The sequence below is a fragment of the Carassius gibelio genome, chromosome B11 (assembly GCF_023724105.1).
Source record: "Carassius gibelio isolate Cgi1373 ecotype wild population from Czech Republic chromosome B11, carGib1.2-hapl.c, whole genome shotgun sequence".
NCBI lineage: Eukaryota > Metazoa > Chordata > Actinopteri > Cypriniformes > Cyprinidae > Carassius > Carassius gibelio.
In genome coordinates this window covers 22,559,409-22,577,487 of record NC_068406.1, presented here as the reverse complement: position 1 = coordinate 22,577,487, position 18,079 = coordinate 22,559,409, and the positions used below count along the sequence as shown (strand labels likewise).

General features: G+C 34.7%; 1 protein-coding gene across 2 annotated transcripts in view; it reads left to right on the top strand.

Moving 5' to 3' along the window:
• Nucleotides 1–18,079, top strand: part of LOC127967750 (cAMP-specific 3',5'-cyclic phosphodiesterase 4C) — a 60,921-nt gene that overhangs the window by 10,380 nt on the left and 32,462 nt on the right. The window contains exon 1 of one of the 2 annotated variants that reach the window (XM_052568399.1): nucleotides 2,273–2,800. The exons of the other annotated variant lie outside the window; for it this stretch is intronic. Coding sequence (XP_052424359.1) covers nucleotides 2,595–2,800 — 206 coding nt within the window. The 5' untranslated portion in view covers nucleotides 2,273–2,594. Of the gene's footprint in view, nucleotides 1–2,272; nucleotides 2,801–18,079 lie in introns of those variants that run through there. 2 annotated transcript variants of the gene reach the window in all.

Sequence of the window (18,079 nt, the reverse complement as noted above, 5' to 3'; positions counted from 1 at the left end):
CACTATCTGTTCTGGTAAAAGGGCACAATGACTCGGAATGAGATCATATGAATACTAAGACAGAAACTCAATACATACCATATGAACACACTAACATGCTGTATTTGTAAGCATAAAACACATTTTTTTTTGCTAAACGTGCATTGGTGCAACACCTGATAAAAGTTTTGTTTTGCCACAGCTTGTCTGATTAGCTCTGTTCCTGCTGAGGGAAAGAAACATGTCGTATCAGCTTATAAAGTGGTCAAGATTGTTTTCAGAACATAGCAGCTGGTTTGTTACTTGGTCTACCAGCTCTAACCAGATTAATCCAGGTCTGTCAGGTTTGTCACGGTCCCATCAGCTGGTACTCAATTTTCTAAATCAACTTGAAGCAGTTAATGACCGCAAATGGCCAGCATGGTCCAGCTAAGAGCCATACACACCTACTAGGATACAACATATAATAACATTATAATTAAATGCAATCACATTATTAGTATACTTCAATATATACTTTTTTTGTAGTTGACCTAACCCGTCTTTCGGATGAGACATTAAACAGAGAAAAGCGCTACCTACATGTTACAAATTATAATCTTAATTTAAAAACAACCACAAATGTTTTGTGTACTGCAGGTGATTTATATTCTTTATAGAGTCTTATTTGTTCATATTTTATTAATATCATCTATAATCGAATTTTCTTTTTTTTTATATATAAAATTTTAATTTATTTATTTGATTTAGAATTTATGATTAGCCTTTGGATTAAAAACAGTTCACTTCAGGATAGTGTTGACAAGGAAAGTTTGGTCGTTGATTTATGTTTTGTAAATTTTTATTCTTATTGGGATTCTATTCGGTGATTGTATTTATGTGTAAACATCCAATTACATTAGTAGCAGCCTACAAGTCTGTAGTAAATACTGTTAGGCCTACTACTAGTAATAATAATCATATTAATCATCATTTTTATTATTATTGTCAAATTGTTTAATCTGTTTTAGCAATTCTTTTCACGCACTTAAAAACATAGATGTGTAGTTTGGTGTCTCTTGGCTTTAGAGCCCCTTACAGTTAAAGGTGCACTTATGGATTTTTGAAAAAACGCTTTTGACCACAGTGTTGGACCGAATCCCAAAACACACTTGTAGCCAATCAGCAGTAAGGGGGCGTGTCTTGCAATGATAGAAAGAAGAGAGCGCTCAAAAAGGAATATTAGCAGATTGACTATAGAGAAAGAGAGATGGCAGATAAAAAAAGAGGAAAATATCATAGAAACAAAACATTAAAAAGAAGGGTTACAATCAGGCAAGAGGTGGGACCTGTGTAAATATCGGAGCAGCGTTCCATCGGAGAAAACTGAAGGAGCTCGAGGCCGAGGTTGCATTGTTTCTTCATGATAGATGAGTAACATTGATTTTGCTTCGTTTCACACAACTTATACATCCTGGCTTTAGTTTCAATATGCTTGTATGTCTTTTTCGTTTGTTTCCGGGATTGGTGTTTAGAACAGATTAACTACAGTAAATACCCACTGCCCCTGCAGGCGTTTAACCCCACAGACGATGTTGGAAAAACAAATTAAGTCATTCTAACAATATAATTATATTTTTATTAAATACCATGCTCCCTATCTACAGTTATACTGTTCTCATATCATATCTAACTGTGATGTTCTACAAAACCATTAAAACACTTTTTTTGTGTGTGTGAAATCCTTTTACATCGCTGTAGCCAATGTGGTCACCATGATTTTGCCAAGTAACACATATTCCTGGATCAACATCTTCTGATGATCCTGAATCAACATTATTGTCCAAAAATATAGACTTAATCCAATCCTTACCTCTAAACCTAACCTGACCCATAATTTATTCCTAAAATCAGTGTGAAACTATAGCTGATTAGCAAGGGTGTAGAAGCACCTAACCCTGATTGTAAGCCTAAAACAGATATTTTCTGAAAAGTTAGATTTCAATTCTGATTGGGTGATTGGAATGTTGATCCAGGAACATGTTGTACTTGGTGAAATCACGCTCGCCTAGCCAAAGTAGTCCATAGTTAAAATAAAAAATTACTTTATGTTGGGGTTATTTTGCGAAAAACAGTGGGTTTTCCATCATAATGGTTATATTTCAAGGCAAAAAAACAATAACAAATCTCAGATGCTTTAAGCCTGCTTGTATCAGTGTTTAAGTCCTCAGTTGAGTGGTGTGTTAAGCACACGGTGATGTAATGCACTGGGCGTCACTATATAGCTCTCGCGCTCGCTCGCTCTCTCTCTCTCTCACTTCAGCCGGATTCAAGCGGCATATGTAGACGTTTCGCCTTCTTGTTTGCTGTGAGACTGCCATATGTCTCGGACAGTGTTTGAAATCACCCCGTCTCCTCTGCAGCACCTGAACGAAACGGAGAGTAACTTTGCTTCTGCAAACACGCGGGTTATCTGTCTCTAGCCGTGTAAACTTGCGCTGTTTTGGGTTCAGCACCACTGAAGGCTGAACAGCTCTTCTGAAATTATTATACAGGAATTATACGCGTCCGCGAACTTCGACTATTTAAATACTCCAGACTTCGGAAAGCAGACACGGAGCTGAACTTGTGCAGTGATGGAGTGCTCGGCGCTGAGCAGGGAAGGAGCTGGTTTGGCCAAACCGCCCAAGCATCTCTGGAGGCAGCCCAGAACCCACATCCGAATCAAGCAGCGGAACCACTCCGACACCGAGCGGTACCTGTGCTGCAACCGAGGCACGGAGAAGCACCGCCCAAGTCTGAAAAAACCACGAATGTCCTGGCCGTCTTCTTTTAATAAACGGTAGGTATCGGTTCTTTTGAAATGCAATAGAGTAGAACTTCCTCATGTGAAAAGACAACTTCCCCCTGTGATAGTTGTTTGTATCTCAGTAACTGTGAGGATTTCAAATATTCATATTCAAATATTCTTGTTTTGAAAGAGTGGTTTGGTTTCAAACATCCCACAGCCTGCTTAAATGGAATATTTTATGTGCGTTAATATGTCCTCTAAATTGAAATTATAATATCATTGTGTTTTGTAAAAGCTGTTTCAACAATATAACGGAGGTATGTTTAGATTTAGTTAATAAAACAGGTCAGTCTACCAGGTAGCAGTTTAAAATTTCAGGTCGGGGCAAGTTGACACATTGATATCTAAGTTGCCACAAAAGTGTTGTATGGTATAATTTTATAAAAATGTGTTAACTTAATTTTTTTATGAACCAAAAATTTAAAAATTTAACCTATTTTTTTATTATTATTATTTTGTTTGCACAAAAATGTTTTATGATTGTTTTAAATGTAGCTTAAAATCAATTAAGCATATGCATTACACCTACAGACACAGCTGTTTTTTTAAGTCAATAATAATGTTAATAAACAGCTGGTTTTCATTTTCAACCTACCTGTGACAACATGCCCCCAGCAGTATTTCTCAATAACTTTTTCATTTAAAAAGTAACAGTATTACATTTCTAGATTGTTTGTTTCTATATAGACACTGATTTTATAAAATAAACCCACCTTGAAAAATATTTACTGGAATATGAAGCAGGAAGGCCCTAGTCTTCCCTACGCAGCAAAGTGAAATCTGTTATATGCGTTCCTTTCACCTTTTATTATAGTGTTTCCTTCAGTCGACTCTTTCCTGCTCATTAAATATTGCTACCAATAGCAGTACATTTCATTGAAACCCTTTTGATTAAGCAACAGTTTCATCAGTCACCCACACAGTGCTTTCTTAAAATGAAAGCACAAGTTATGCACAACTTGAGATGTTGTATTAAAAATAGCTGACGGTAAGGCAGCGTATGGTCATTGCACGCCGATCGTTTGCCTTCGTGTTTTGAACAGCACTGAATCACAGAGAGTAAGAAGTAGGTGTACTAAAGTGACTCATAGCTGTGTTTTTACTTGTTCATTGAAGCTTTAACTTTATCTGGATATTAATAATACCAAGCTTTGAGTGTTCTGTGTCATTCATTTTCTTCACATTCTTCACATTACCATGTGGCTGTGCGTTTTTTTGCACATCTCTTTGTCTCACCCAGAGACTCTGATTCTGCATATCCAGACTCATGTATCAGCCTTTTTATGCTTGTGATAATTCTCTTATAAATGGAAGTGTTTAGACTGAAGACTGATAATGCATCATGGGCTTTTAGGCTATTCCCTGGACACCAAAAAACAATGCCAATGGGGAGGTCCATTGAATTATCTATAGACTTTTAGTCTGATTTAGTTTTTGCTTAAAACCATGGGAAAAGAAAACATGCTTATATTAAATACAGAACATCTCAATAGAGATCGTTAAACTTCATCTTACCTGTGCATGTTTTCAACTCATCAGTGCTTATTTTTTAATGCAAATAGAGTGTGTGCTCATGGTTGACAGGTTGGAAAGAGGAAGTGAACCACTGGGACAAAAAAAATAAAAAAATAAAAATGTCGATTTGAGAAAAAAGCTTTGAGTGCTGGATTTGAATAAGCCTTGTAGAGGCTTGTTATCAATGCAAAGTAATGCAAATTCAAATATTTTCAGGCTAAATAATCAGACGATTATGCTTAATAAATCAAGAGAAACCGAAATTGTGATCACAATTAAAATATGATTCATCGTGCAGTCCTAGTTATCGTCTATGGATTAAACAGGCCTCAAAAGTCTTTAATTTAGCTTTCTGTGGAATCTCTTGTTTGAGTAAGTTGAGTGGGCAAGGTTTATGTGAGTTTATCATTCTCCATCTGTTCTTCCATCATTAGTTATCAACATTCATTAGGTTAAAGGTTCTGTAAATACTTGTCCACACTTTTTTTTGGCAGGAATTATATCAATAATTCAAACAAGGATAAATAAAATGAAGCAAGCAAACAGCAATTATGGGATCAAGAACACCAATCCTATATTTTAGTGTAAAGATCAGTAGATAAATATGTTAAAATAGATCAAAAGCTTTGGACGAGTTAAATTATACATTTAAAAAGTAACCATACTATTCTGCAAAATGAATGCATGAATACACATGACTAAAGTTATTTCTAAATGTTGATCTGTTTGCACTTTGGAGAATAGGAGGTTCAAATGGTTGAAAATTCATGTACTGTACAAGGAAAGGTAAAATGTACAAGGAAAAGATTCTGAGTGATAAAATAAAAAGTATAACAGTAGTATAGTAGAACATAGAACAATATATATATATTTTTTGCTTCCTGATAAGTTTAGAAAAGTTCATGCAAAAGTGGAGAGTATATTTTGTATCGATGATTTTTCACAACTAAAAGTATCCAATAAATTCACCTTTATGTAGAATAAAACCACATTTTTAGGGCCCCCACTGTAAACAATATCTTATTGTGTACATTATGTAAGTGTGCATTTTTCAAGCAATTCTTTAAAAAGCTGAATATTATAGTGCATCCTTCAGAGCAAGTAGTATTCAGGTTCCCCGTGTGCTGAATGGTGTGGCTCCATTTTTACCAGCTGATGGATTTCCTGCACCTCTTGTATCCGATGTATCACTTTCTTCAGCACAGATGTGTTGGATTATCTGGGGAAAGTACTGCTGTTCTCTAGACATCTGGGCAAACAGCAGTCATTTACACATTTAAATCACATTGTACTGGTGTCAGGGTGGCTATATTGCTGGCTTAAAATGAGTTGGAATTTAAAAATCACACACAGAATTACTAGAGGCAACGATATTAATTAAAAAGGTGAACACTTATTAGTATGCAAAAACACCCATGAACCAAAAAATTTTGATAAACCGAATTTATTTGAAAGAATACAGCATAGTTTGCACTATTACATACATTTTAACTTGTAAACATTTAAAAGTAAAAATTTAACATTTTAAAGTGTATTCAACATTCTCTGTTATCCCTTTTCACCAAAATAGTGCTGATTCTCGTACCAGTGTGTTGCTCAAAACAACGTGCCATGAAATGCTGTGACTGACTCCATAAACTGGCCAGAAACAAACAGTACTGACTCTGAGATTAGAGAACATATTTTAACACCAAAATAAATTCTGTTTAGTATTATAAGGGATAAAATCAGTTGATGTTTTGCAATGTAAAAGGCATTTCCAAAAGGCACTGACATCTCACCCTAATATGTTGCATTACATAAAACAATATAATTTGAAGCACATAAAGACTTTATAGATGAAATAAAACATATACACACCATTATTTAACTTAAAAATGTCCCCAATTCAGCAGCGTTGGGAATCACTCTATCCTGAAGAGGATGCAAAACGCCTCACTCTGACTGAAACTCAACAGCTGGGTTGCTTTGAGTTTTTTAGAGAGAAGAAATGGATAAAAAATACTGACAAAAGAAAAATGTGAGAAAATTGCTTAATGAAATTAAAATATGCAAAAAAATTGAAAAATAAAGTTTTAATAATAATTGTAGTAGTAGTAGTATATTAAGACCTATGTTCTACTGTGCAATAGTAAAAGTTTCTGTGGGTTTTTGATATGATGTCAGTTTTTCTCAAATTAAATGGAAAAATGCTCGTGAAGTAACCCTCAGAGCAGCTCTGGAGATAAGGTTTGTGCTCATGACCTCATATAGTGAGACAGCTAAAACTAATAAAACAATGCAGTTTTATGGATTCTGTAATTCTGTTTGTGTTTTCAGCAACACAGAAAGTGGCCTAATTATGGAAAATATTAACCCCAAACTGGGCCAAATCAATCAAGACTGTTTACCCAACAGTCTTAACTCAACATTTACGTAAAAAAAAAAAAAGTGCTGATTTTGGAAGCGATATGTTATTGATTTAAATGTGGATTTTTCTGGATCTGGAATCCAAGACCAAAGAACAGACTTCTTTCATTTCTCTAGTGGCCTGTCAAGCTCCATTTTTTAATATCTAATCATCATAAAATGAATCCAGCTCCTGACTGCTGCCTCCAGTAATCATTATTGTGTTATAATTGACTTATTACATTCTTTTTTCTTGGTGGCTTCATTTCTCTGTGACTGACCATTTTTATCGCTAAAGGGCTGATGATACTTTAATTGCATTGTATGCAATTATATTAAGCCATACTTAATTTCTATTCCACCTATATTCCTGTTAATGCTCAACGCACTGATGGCTTATTAATGAAGCACTGCTTTCAACAGTATTTTGTCCCCAAGTGCATGCAATATCCAAATCTGCATTATGACACTTGGTAAGGAAATACAATCTCAATTCCGGTCAAAACATAAGACATCCATTTTGAGGAAAAATCCTTTCCAGTTGGTGGTCAGTGCATGCTGAGGTTTTGCCCTCAGGGGCACAGTGTGTAATATAGGTCAGAGCAGAAAAAAATGATACCTCCTGTTCAGGATCAGACAGGGACATGCTTGATCACGCCGCTTCGGTGCACTGAATAACTCTAGAAAGCCTGTTCTTCACCTTTTGACTTTAGTAAGAATATATCAGATAAGACATGCCTAACTGAGAGCTGTTTCTGAGCTGAGAGGATCTGAATGTTTCCTGCTCCGTCGAAAGAAGGCCACTTTGTTCCCTTAACTAAAGATTTTCAATGGGATCCTATTTTCTTTTATCATTTCTAAAGGAACATTCATTTCGGTGTGTAATCTTTACATACAGTGTTGGAATCACTGGAAATCACTGTCGTTTGTGACCTTAACTTAGCTGTACTGGCTGTGCTTTTTCTGAATGCTTAATTTTCTGTGCTCTGTTCAGCTCGAAGTGTAACTGCAGAAATGCACTTATCTGTCAGTGCCTGACCATCAGAAAGAGGGTCATTATCTGTCTGGCTGTGAGGACCCATAAGAACCGACCTGACTGTGTTCAGTGTGCCTTATCTCTGTCTCGCTGCAGAAAGTGAGAAGCTTTAGATTTCACAGTTTTCTGTGTGATATTTCTCAGACATCCCCCTGAGGTTTCTTCCTTTTTTTCTCTCTCTATTTTTTGTGGTACTTGCTAGGACAAGCTTTTACTATTGTTTATTCTTAGGGCTATAAAATTATTATTTTTTTACAAATCAATTTGAGCACAATCCATGACTCTCATGACTATTTAATGGAATTACTTTTGATGCTGATTATTGAAAAATAATATGCTATGCATGTATGCATAACACCGCTACCATTCCAAAGTTTGGGGGTCTTTTAATGTTTTTGAAAGTCTCTTATGCTCAGCTTTATTTGATTTTAAATTCAGTAAGAAGAATACAATATATATACAAGGATGCATTAACTTGATCAAAAGTGAAAGTAAAGAGATTTATAATGTTACAAAAAAAATTATGTTTCAAATAAATGCTGGTCTTTTGAACTTTCTGTTCAGCAAAAAATCCCTAAAATAATTGTCATTGTTTCCATAAAGATATTAAACTCAAAACTGTTTTCAACATTGATAATAATAAGAACCATTATTAATTACCGATAATCATAAGAATAATAAGAATGATTTCTGAAAGATCATGTGACATTGAAGACTGAAGTAATGATGCAGCTTTTTTTTTCTTAGCTTTTTTTTTCTTTGCATCATAGAAATAAATTATAAACTTTACAGTTTACATTTTTTATGTTTTTACATTTTTAAATATATTTAAAAAAATACAGTCACTTTCAATTTGAATACTTTAAACACTTTAATATATATGTATATATGTAATATATATGTATATATATATATATATATATATATATATATATATATATATATATATATATATATATATATATATATATGCACACTTGCAATCACACCACATCCTACGAAACCATGAAACTTTAAGCAGCAGAACATTTTCTCGTGTCTCATAAATATTCTATATCCATTCTTGATGTTCAGACAGTGCTTTCCACTTCTCCATGAGCTCAGCTTTGCCCTTTTATTTCTAGGAATCATGGAGGGGAAGGAACATTTAGATTTATTTGGAGTCGTAAGCCGTGTAAAATCACACACCGCATGTCATGCATCGGGCCTGATTTAATAGAACAGCCTGGTCTTAAATTGAACTGTGATTTACATGAGTGGAATATGATTGCTGGATTTTGTCAAAGAGGGCAGATAATGCCATTGGGTGAGATCCATAACACTCCAATACAAATTACAGTCATTTCAGTTGTTTCAAGGGTGTTCTAATTGATAACAGATGCTTCTGCAGAGCGTTCGCCTTCCGGCTCTGGAACCCAAACACGGCTTTGGTCTCCGATCCCCCCTCTGCCCACCACATGGTGCTTCATCTGTGAAATTAAACTAATTTCTCATTTGGGGGAGTTGGAGGGGTTAGGATGGGGAGCTGTTGCCAGACACCTCTCTCCACAGGCCACGAGGAAAATAATGGCCAACTCATGTCACGACTGAATATCCGAGCAACATCTGCTCGCCTAGGTTCACCTGACCCGACAGCAGCGCAACCGAATCATCGTTATTAGATCATTAATACTGTCCGTATTATTCCTTCCTCTCGTTGCAGACTCTCACTAGCAATCTCTCTCCCGTCTGTGTCCAGCTGTCCATGTCATTTTTTCTCCCTGAGGATTTCTTCAAAGCTTTGATGTTCGTCTCCGCTCCGTCTTTTCGAAGCATGTCATACATTACCAGTGAAAAGATTGGAATAATTGCAGATTTGTAATATTCTCTTATGATCACCAAAACTGCATTTATTTGTTCAAAAATACAGTAAAACCTATAATATTATTACACTTTAATAGAACTGTTGTGTATTTTAAAATATTTCGAAGTTTTTTTTTCTGTGATGCAAAGCTGTAAATTCAGCATCATTACTGCAATCTTTAGTGTCACATGATCTTCAGAAACCATTCTAATATGGTGAAAAGGCACATTTCTTATTATTATCAATGTTTAAAACATTGTCATGCTCCTTAATATTAATGATAGGACATTTAAAATGATCAAATGTAACAATAAAAGCATTTCTATCATGACAACTATCAGAAGATTTTAGCATGGTAATGGATTTGATAATGTTAATGTATTGGCGAAATAGATCTGCTACGCTGCTGCTGCTGTTGGTTATTGCTCCTGTTGTAAATTATATTTAAATATGCTATTGCCAATGCATACAGAGATACGGTGCTGTGAGTTTTTAAGACATGCTGCTGCTGCACAAATAGCATATAAAATAACCCTTACAGATCTGTGGAGCTGGAGAAGGTGAAGGGTTTCAGAGAAACTCTCAAAGCATGCTACAAAATGCTCAAGTGGATGCTAACCAGCCTTTTAAATGTAAAGCAGCAAGCTCATTGGCTGCGTATGAAACATGAACCAATCAGCTTGTGCAAAGAGAGTTTCAAGAAAGAACCAGTCATTTATAATGCAAAATAAAATTCATTTTCTAAAAAATGCTGTTCTTTTGTACTTTCTGATTATCAGTCAATCCTAAAAGATAAAATGCATCTTAATTTCCACATAAAAATGAAGCATCAAAAACTGTTTGCATCACTAATAATAAGAAAAACCATTATTATATAACACCACTGATCATATTATCAGCATATTACAGTAATGATTGGAATAATGCTACTGAAAATGCAGTTTTGCATCACAGGAATAAATCCAAATTAAAATACATAAAAAAATAAAACAGTTAATTTAATTTGCAATATTTCACAATATTAAAATTTTTGCATGGTGAGCATAAAAGACTTTTTAATTACATTTAAAATTAAATTTTTTATATTTCTGTTTTCAAGGTTGTCTCGTTGTAATAATTTGGTGAATGAACTGTTATTTTTTTGTTTCGTCTCAAACGCTTGGCGCCACAGACCCCATAATGCCTCAGTGCTCACTCTGAACACAGCGGTGATGTTTGCTAATGCAGCGTGTGCTCTTGAAGGTTTCGATGGTGTTGTGAGTTTAAGCACAGACTTTGTTTGCCTTAATAATGATTAATGCTCCGGCTTGGGTAAAAGCTGCTGCTGCCAGAGTTTGTGTTTGTTAAGTAACTCATCATGCCAGATGCCAAACAGACACTTTATCACTTATTTCTGGTGTTTGATAAGGCAAGCAGTGCCATTACTATTGTTCATGTTTAGGTTTATTGATTTAAACAAACTTCTTAAACAGCTTTAGTGCATAACTTGTGGTTGATTGTCCTACAAATTTAAAAAAAAAAAAAAAAATCAATTGGTAAATGAATGAATGAATGAATGAATGAATGCATGAATGAATATTGACAAGGGGCTCAAATTATGACTTGGTCAATTTCACAAAACCTATCTATGTTCAGATCATATTTCACTAAAAACAATCAGGTAAATAAACAACTAAAATATTAAATTTGAAAATATATAAAATTAAATATATGATAATTAAGTATTCCCATTCAATTTAATTTTATAATGTGCATTTTTATTAGCTTTTGCTTTTTAAAATATTTCTATGTGGCTTTAATTTTTTTGCTTTTTCTTCAAATTTTGAAATTCTTCAACTTAACATTTTTCAGTTAGTTATTTTTTTCTAGTACTTCTATTATTATTATTATTATTGTTGTTGTTGTTGTTGTTATTGTTGTTGGTATTATTATTTATTTGTTATTATTATTATTTATTTGTAATTATTATTATTATTTCATTTAAGACATGCTTTTTTGAGGCATAAATAACGTCACAAATACCAGTATTTTGAAAAGCATAAATGTTAGTAAATCACATTGCAAGATTCACTTGAATAATTTACTCCCATAAATTTAGCATTTGAAAGGGAACCTCCTACAAATGCATATTCAGTAAGGTCAGAAAATAACTGTTCACACCTTTTCAGGGCTAACTCTTCACTGCGCGTCTTTAGTCAAACCTGACAAGACTATTTTAATGCCAAAAGACCGTTGAGCTGGTGCAAGCTGGTAGTAAATCTGGCCCCAAGTGTACAGAAAATGCACTCTTCCTGGTCCTTCAGGCCACATACAGAACTCAATTAATCAACCTCCAACATGTGAAACATAATTGCCATATGGCCTGAAGAGTGTGTTTTGCTACTAGAATCATTAAAATGACATTTCTGCAGAGACACATTTATATGTCCAGGTGTAAATATAATGTGCATACAGAATCTGATCTGTCAACACATATGAACATACAATTATGCAACTGACAACTGATTTTTCCGATTTACAGTACACATGGTTGATCAGAAACCGGTTTCAGGATTTCTCATAATAGCAGATGAATCTGCAGTCTTTGCATTAGCAGCTCAGATCAAATGCATTTCCTCATGCATTTTCAGGTGCGCAAAACTTGTAACTGCAATCAATTTTAATTTGTTTCTTTTAAAGAAATGAACACAGCAGTAATCTACAAAACAGAAAATAAAACCAGATGTGTGTTTCTCAGTATCAGCAGGCATCTGCTCCCAGAGATGTCAGGAGAGAGACAGGTTTTAGGTTAACAATACAGAGAGACGGGTTTTTATCTTTTTTTCCTGTCCCAATTATAGAATACGATCATGTTGTCTGTCTAATGAGTGCTCTTCCTATGTTTCAGTCCAGTCTGCCATATGCTGTGTGGATCTCAGGCAGCATTCTTCTCATTTAAACACACATATGGCTCGCTCTCCTCTTTTTTAACAGAGCTCAGGTGTCTACATAATGCTACACCTGCTGTGAAAGTGATTATTTTCCAAATCAGTGCCATCAAGAATTGTTACTCATCCTACCTGTCGAGTGACTGCGTCTTCCAAGGAAAAATCATTTCCAAATGAAAGGTCACCCAAAAATGAAAACTGAATTATGTACTCACTTTCAAACATGTATGCTGTTTTTCTTTATAAAACAAAAGGAGAAATTATGTTCAGCAAAATTCTATGCAGCTGTTTTCCATTCAAGGTCAGTTTTATTATTAATTATAAAAAAAACTATGTTCTAAAACCATCCATATGATACTGTAACTTTCATGGTGGATAGGTATTAAAGGGATAGATGACCCTAAAAGGAAGATTTGATGTTTATCTGCTTAGGCATCCAATATGTTTTAACTCAAACCATCACAGTCTGTCAGTCATATAATGGAAGTGGATGAGAATCATTGCTTTAAAGGAGTCAAAAAAAAAAAAAAAACACAAACAAACCAAATTAAACCCTGTGGCTTGTGACGATGCATTGATGTGTATAGACACAAAACGATCGGACTGTGCAAGAAACTGAACAGTTTATCGCTTTTTACCTCTGATATTTACTGCAACGTCTGAACTGTCCTGAGTGCATTTGCACTCCTTCTTTTTCTTCTTGCTTTACGTCGGATCACAGACTTATAAGTGCAATACCGCCACCTATCTCTCAAATGGACCGTTGACACTCTATCTACAATCTCAGTTAGGAGTGTCAATGGGCCACTTGAGAGGTAGGTGGCGGTAATGCAGGTAATTTATCCATATTAAGTAAAAATGTCCAGAGTTTACAAACGTAATCTGGATAGGATATTGTTTGTCGCCAAACCCTATTTCACATTAAGTTAAAATTACATTTCCAGTGTTACTAATGACCTTTTTAGTTTAGTTTTTTTGTTGTTGTTGTTGTTGTTTTATCAAATTTCAGACATCAATTACTTCATGTTTACTAGCTAGTGTTTTTCGTCCATTCTGCCCTCTGCCTTAAAAGGCTAAGAGTATCCCAGAGTCTCCTCTTTTTTACTTTAATAAAGCACTTCCAATAGATACATTACTTATTCCATTTTAACTCGTAATCTGTAACCTCTTACATTCCCAACGCTGGTTAATAGTAACTTTAACAGCGAGAATTGGTCCCCAAATTAAAGTGTGACTGATAATCCTTACATTTTAGCCTAATAAATGATTATGTATGTGATATTTGCTATGCCATGCCATTGAAAACAACAAAGCCTCTTTTTTCTGTGCTCTGTCACAAATTTGGCAAACATTTCTATTTTGGCATAACTTACCCTATAATCAGTCTCTGTGCTGTCATTATTTCCCCGTATCACAAGAGGGCAGTGTTTTTAAAGATCATTTTGCATAATACACTGGCACTAAGGAGTAAATTGAATGAATTCTTCATTAGAGTTTGGCAGATTAATGTTGGGCAAAAATGATTAACAGTAAAGATGTGATGTAGGAATGGTAATGCAAGGAGTCACGTGACACTCATCAACAAGGCTGGAGATGTGGCTTTTCTTCTCATATCTGACTACTAATGCTGTTGAAAGCTTTTACAGCATTTGCTTGGTTAGGGTCATCAGTAACACTTTGGGACAAAATCCAGATCTATCCGAAGGGGGATGGGAGAAACGCTGTGTCTCACGATGATAGCAGATGGCTTGACGGTACGAAACAAATGGTCCAGCCGGACTTCTCCACGACAGAAGCGATGTACACCTGTTCACCAAAGCACAAATCATCAGCTACTCTTTCCCGAGTGAGACGAGGCAAGCGTGTCTGTGCATGTGTGTATTGTTAGACTGTCTGAGCCGAATGCTGGGCAAAAAGAGTGGGTTTCTACAGTGATGGGTGGGGTATGATGGGAAAAGTCCTTTGTTTCATCCTTCCAAGAACTCGGGAGGCTTGTCTGTGACCTAAAGCAGGATTGCAAACCAGAATTTTACATTTTCTGAACCATACGTTACTGCCACAACATGAGGTGTTGTGTGTGGTTGCTAGGGGCGTGGCTACATGGTTGTTAAGTTTATAGAGATGGCGCTGGCCCTACCTTCAGATTTAAGGCACAAATATTGGAAATGAAATTGATCCAAATTCCATTTGTAAAGAAAGGGCAATGTAAGTTACCAGTGTTATGGCTAAGTCATTACAAGTAACATGACTAACGTATATCAGATTACTAGTAGCTAGTAAAGTAATGCAATAAGTAATGTTGTTTTTTCTTCACCACATTTATTCACTGACACCTCTCCTGTCCCCATGTTGAGAGAAATTGGGAGAGAGGTGCAGAGGCACTAACTTCAGCCGGAGGCTTATTAATTTAACTTTTGATTTTAAATTCAGTTGCTAAAAATATTACTTTTTTTTTTTTTTTTTTTTTTTTTGTTATTCAAAAAACAAATAAGAAAGTCCAGCCTAGGTGACAAAAAGTAACACAAAAATAACATAATGCATTTCTTTCCATAAATAGTAATGCAATTAGTTACTTTTTAATGGAGAAATGCAATATTGTAATGCATTACTTTTAAAAGCAACTTTTTCCAACACTGCCTCTTATTTGATTTTCTATTCAATGGCAGTATTTTCAAAGGTCATTGTCAGCAATACTGAAACTTCAAAACTTTTAGATTAGTAAAATGGGTCATTTGATGCCCACTTAAAGGGATAGTTCCTTAAAATAAAACAAAGATTACTGGAGTACTTTTTACAAGAACAAATCGTTTCAGTGTTTCTACTTCCAAATTCCATGTTTAATTCCATGTTTATTTTTTGTGAAATTTCCTAGTGAAAATTGCTTCACCTTATTTGTTTTAGTGTAGTAAAAATATAAATTTCCTGTGACCAGCTCTCCCATAATGCACTGCAGTGTAAACGATCATAGCACATACCATTATTCACTTACTTATCATAATATATGATCTAATATGATCATTATAAAAGTATTAAAAGTATTAAAGGAATTGATATGCTTATTAAACATATTTAACAATGAGAACATTCTGTATTTTTAGATATTGTGCAAAATGTAAGAATAATGTTAAAATGTACTATTTTTTACATTTAATATTGCTTTAATGCAAATTATTAGATTTTTTTTGTTGAATTATAACTTAAATTAACAACAATTACAGAGCAGAACATGATCCATTTTAACTTTTAACATTACATTTTAAAACATTTGGGTCAAGAAGGGAAGTGACGTGTTGCCAAATATGCCTCTACACTATAAAAAAAGTATGTTTTACAAGAACATATCATTTAAGCTTTTTACTTCAAAATATCAAATTTAATTCAATGTGTTATTTGCCATTTCTTTGTACTTGTTTGTTAAATTTACTAGCAATTTCTATGTGAAAATTGTTTAACTAACTGATTTAAAGTGCTTATGCTATTTTATCTAAATAAAAAAGATTTTAAATGCATGATTTGCTAAAGTTTACAATAAACAATGTTAACTGAGTAACAACTGTCATCAAACACTGCAGTTCTAATTATTTAAAGGTGTTGTTTTATTTTTATATTATATTATTTTAAAATTATTATTAATATTAATAATTTAATATAATATAATCATTAAATTAATATAAGCATTAAATCTAATATAAGCATTAGATGAGTGTGTACATTTGAATATTCAGGATTGGCAGATATATATCCAAAATCAACCAATATCTGTAAATAATAATAATAAATGCTAAAATCATTCAATAACTAATAGTAATCCAGAGTTTCCTGAAACGTTCTCATTCAGTGCTAACTATCATATTTAGCATCTTAACATCTTCTAACATCTTTAATTAACACTTTATTCACCAGAGACTCGGCCGTCTCTGTTGCAGGTATGATATTTGTGTATGCTGATGGTTTGTTTTGATATGCATCATCCACCTCTGCAGATCACGAGGACTCCTCCAGACTAAAGAGTCAGCTGTTTTCCGTGGGTTAACCAGGGTTTAAATGATAAAATGCCAGAAGAGAAGTTTTGAAGAGAGCAGCTGCATGGAGGCTTTTGAAAGGAGGCTTTTGTTGGTTTCAGGTTTAGATCTTCTCTGCCCCCAGGTGCTGTGTCTCGCACCCTGTTACTCCTGAGCAGAGCGCTTCTCTGAGACTCTTTTCTTTTTGAAAGACAACACACCAGTCTCTTTCTTCTTGCATTTGTTTGTTCTATTTCCTTCTTTGTGTTTTTCTTTCACTGGGATCCATATGTGAGACCTCCACTGAAAAAGATTTCTGATTATTTCATCAAGCAGAACTTGCATGGAAAGAGTCACACGCAGTAAAACAACACTAAGAGTGAGTGAGCTACGCGAATGTTAGTGTCTCTGACTTTCATGTAAACATTTCCGTTGCCCCAATCCGCTGAAACAGAGTGCACAAATTCTTTCTGGATTCTGACGTCAAGCTATTTTCCACTTAAAGGTCATTACCAGCTGAAGAAAATGTACTTTCAAATTGTGAATGGCGGTTAAAATAGAGATATGCATTTCCATGCAACTCTTCTTTCTTTGCTTGCATTTTTTTATATATGCTGTTCATTCTTACCACCATTTAGAGGAATTTAAAATAGTTTTTTAGGTTCCCCGAAGCCAGGTAATTAGCTGATATCAGGATTGAATGAGACTGGTTCACTGAACTAGTTTGAATGTGTTCATGCCGACAATCCAAGAGCCTAAAGGCTCCAGCATCTTCACCGTATGGTTCACCATATGAAATGCAGGTCAAAGATATCTTATAGCCTCATTTCAAACCATTCAAAACAATCTGTACATTCCTGTCTCTGTGAGAGAGAGGAAATCTAAACTTCCAGATCAGAGAAGTAGGCAGATGTAGGCCAGACTGTTAGATGGCTCTGGTCCAGGCGGTGGAGTCATGTTCCTACAGGAATCATTCCATGCTTGATGATACATAACTGTGGTGATAACAAAACTGATTTCCAGATCAGAAATAGTAAGTAACTTATGAGAAGTGGAGCCAAAACCAAATAAAGTAGTGTTCAAACCACTCAATGCACAGTTAGTTTGATTATTGTTCTATATTATTTATATTAATGGAAAGTGAAATTGTGAAGTGGCATGAGTGAAATGCGCTGTACAAATACACTTGAGTTCATTACCTTGCCTAATGAATACAAACTGTGTTCAATTCAAATGTAAGGAGAGATGAAGACTTTAAAACACAAGGCATTTCGGATGTCTACAAACACATTGCACATCCAGTAAAATTTGCTAATGTATGCTTATATAGCCAGAAACGATACGATGATATTTCTTTTGTAGACAAAGCTTTGTGCTTAACTCAGACACAAGAATGAAACTGAAATTCAGACCAGAGTGCATCATACACAATGCCCCCCAAAAATATAATCACTAATTGAATGCATTTCTGAGCTGTAGTTCTTGTGCCAAAATAAAAGGCATAGTCCACCCAAAAATGAATATTACTCCATGATTAACTCACCCTCAAGCAATCCTAGG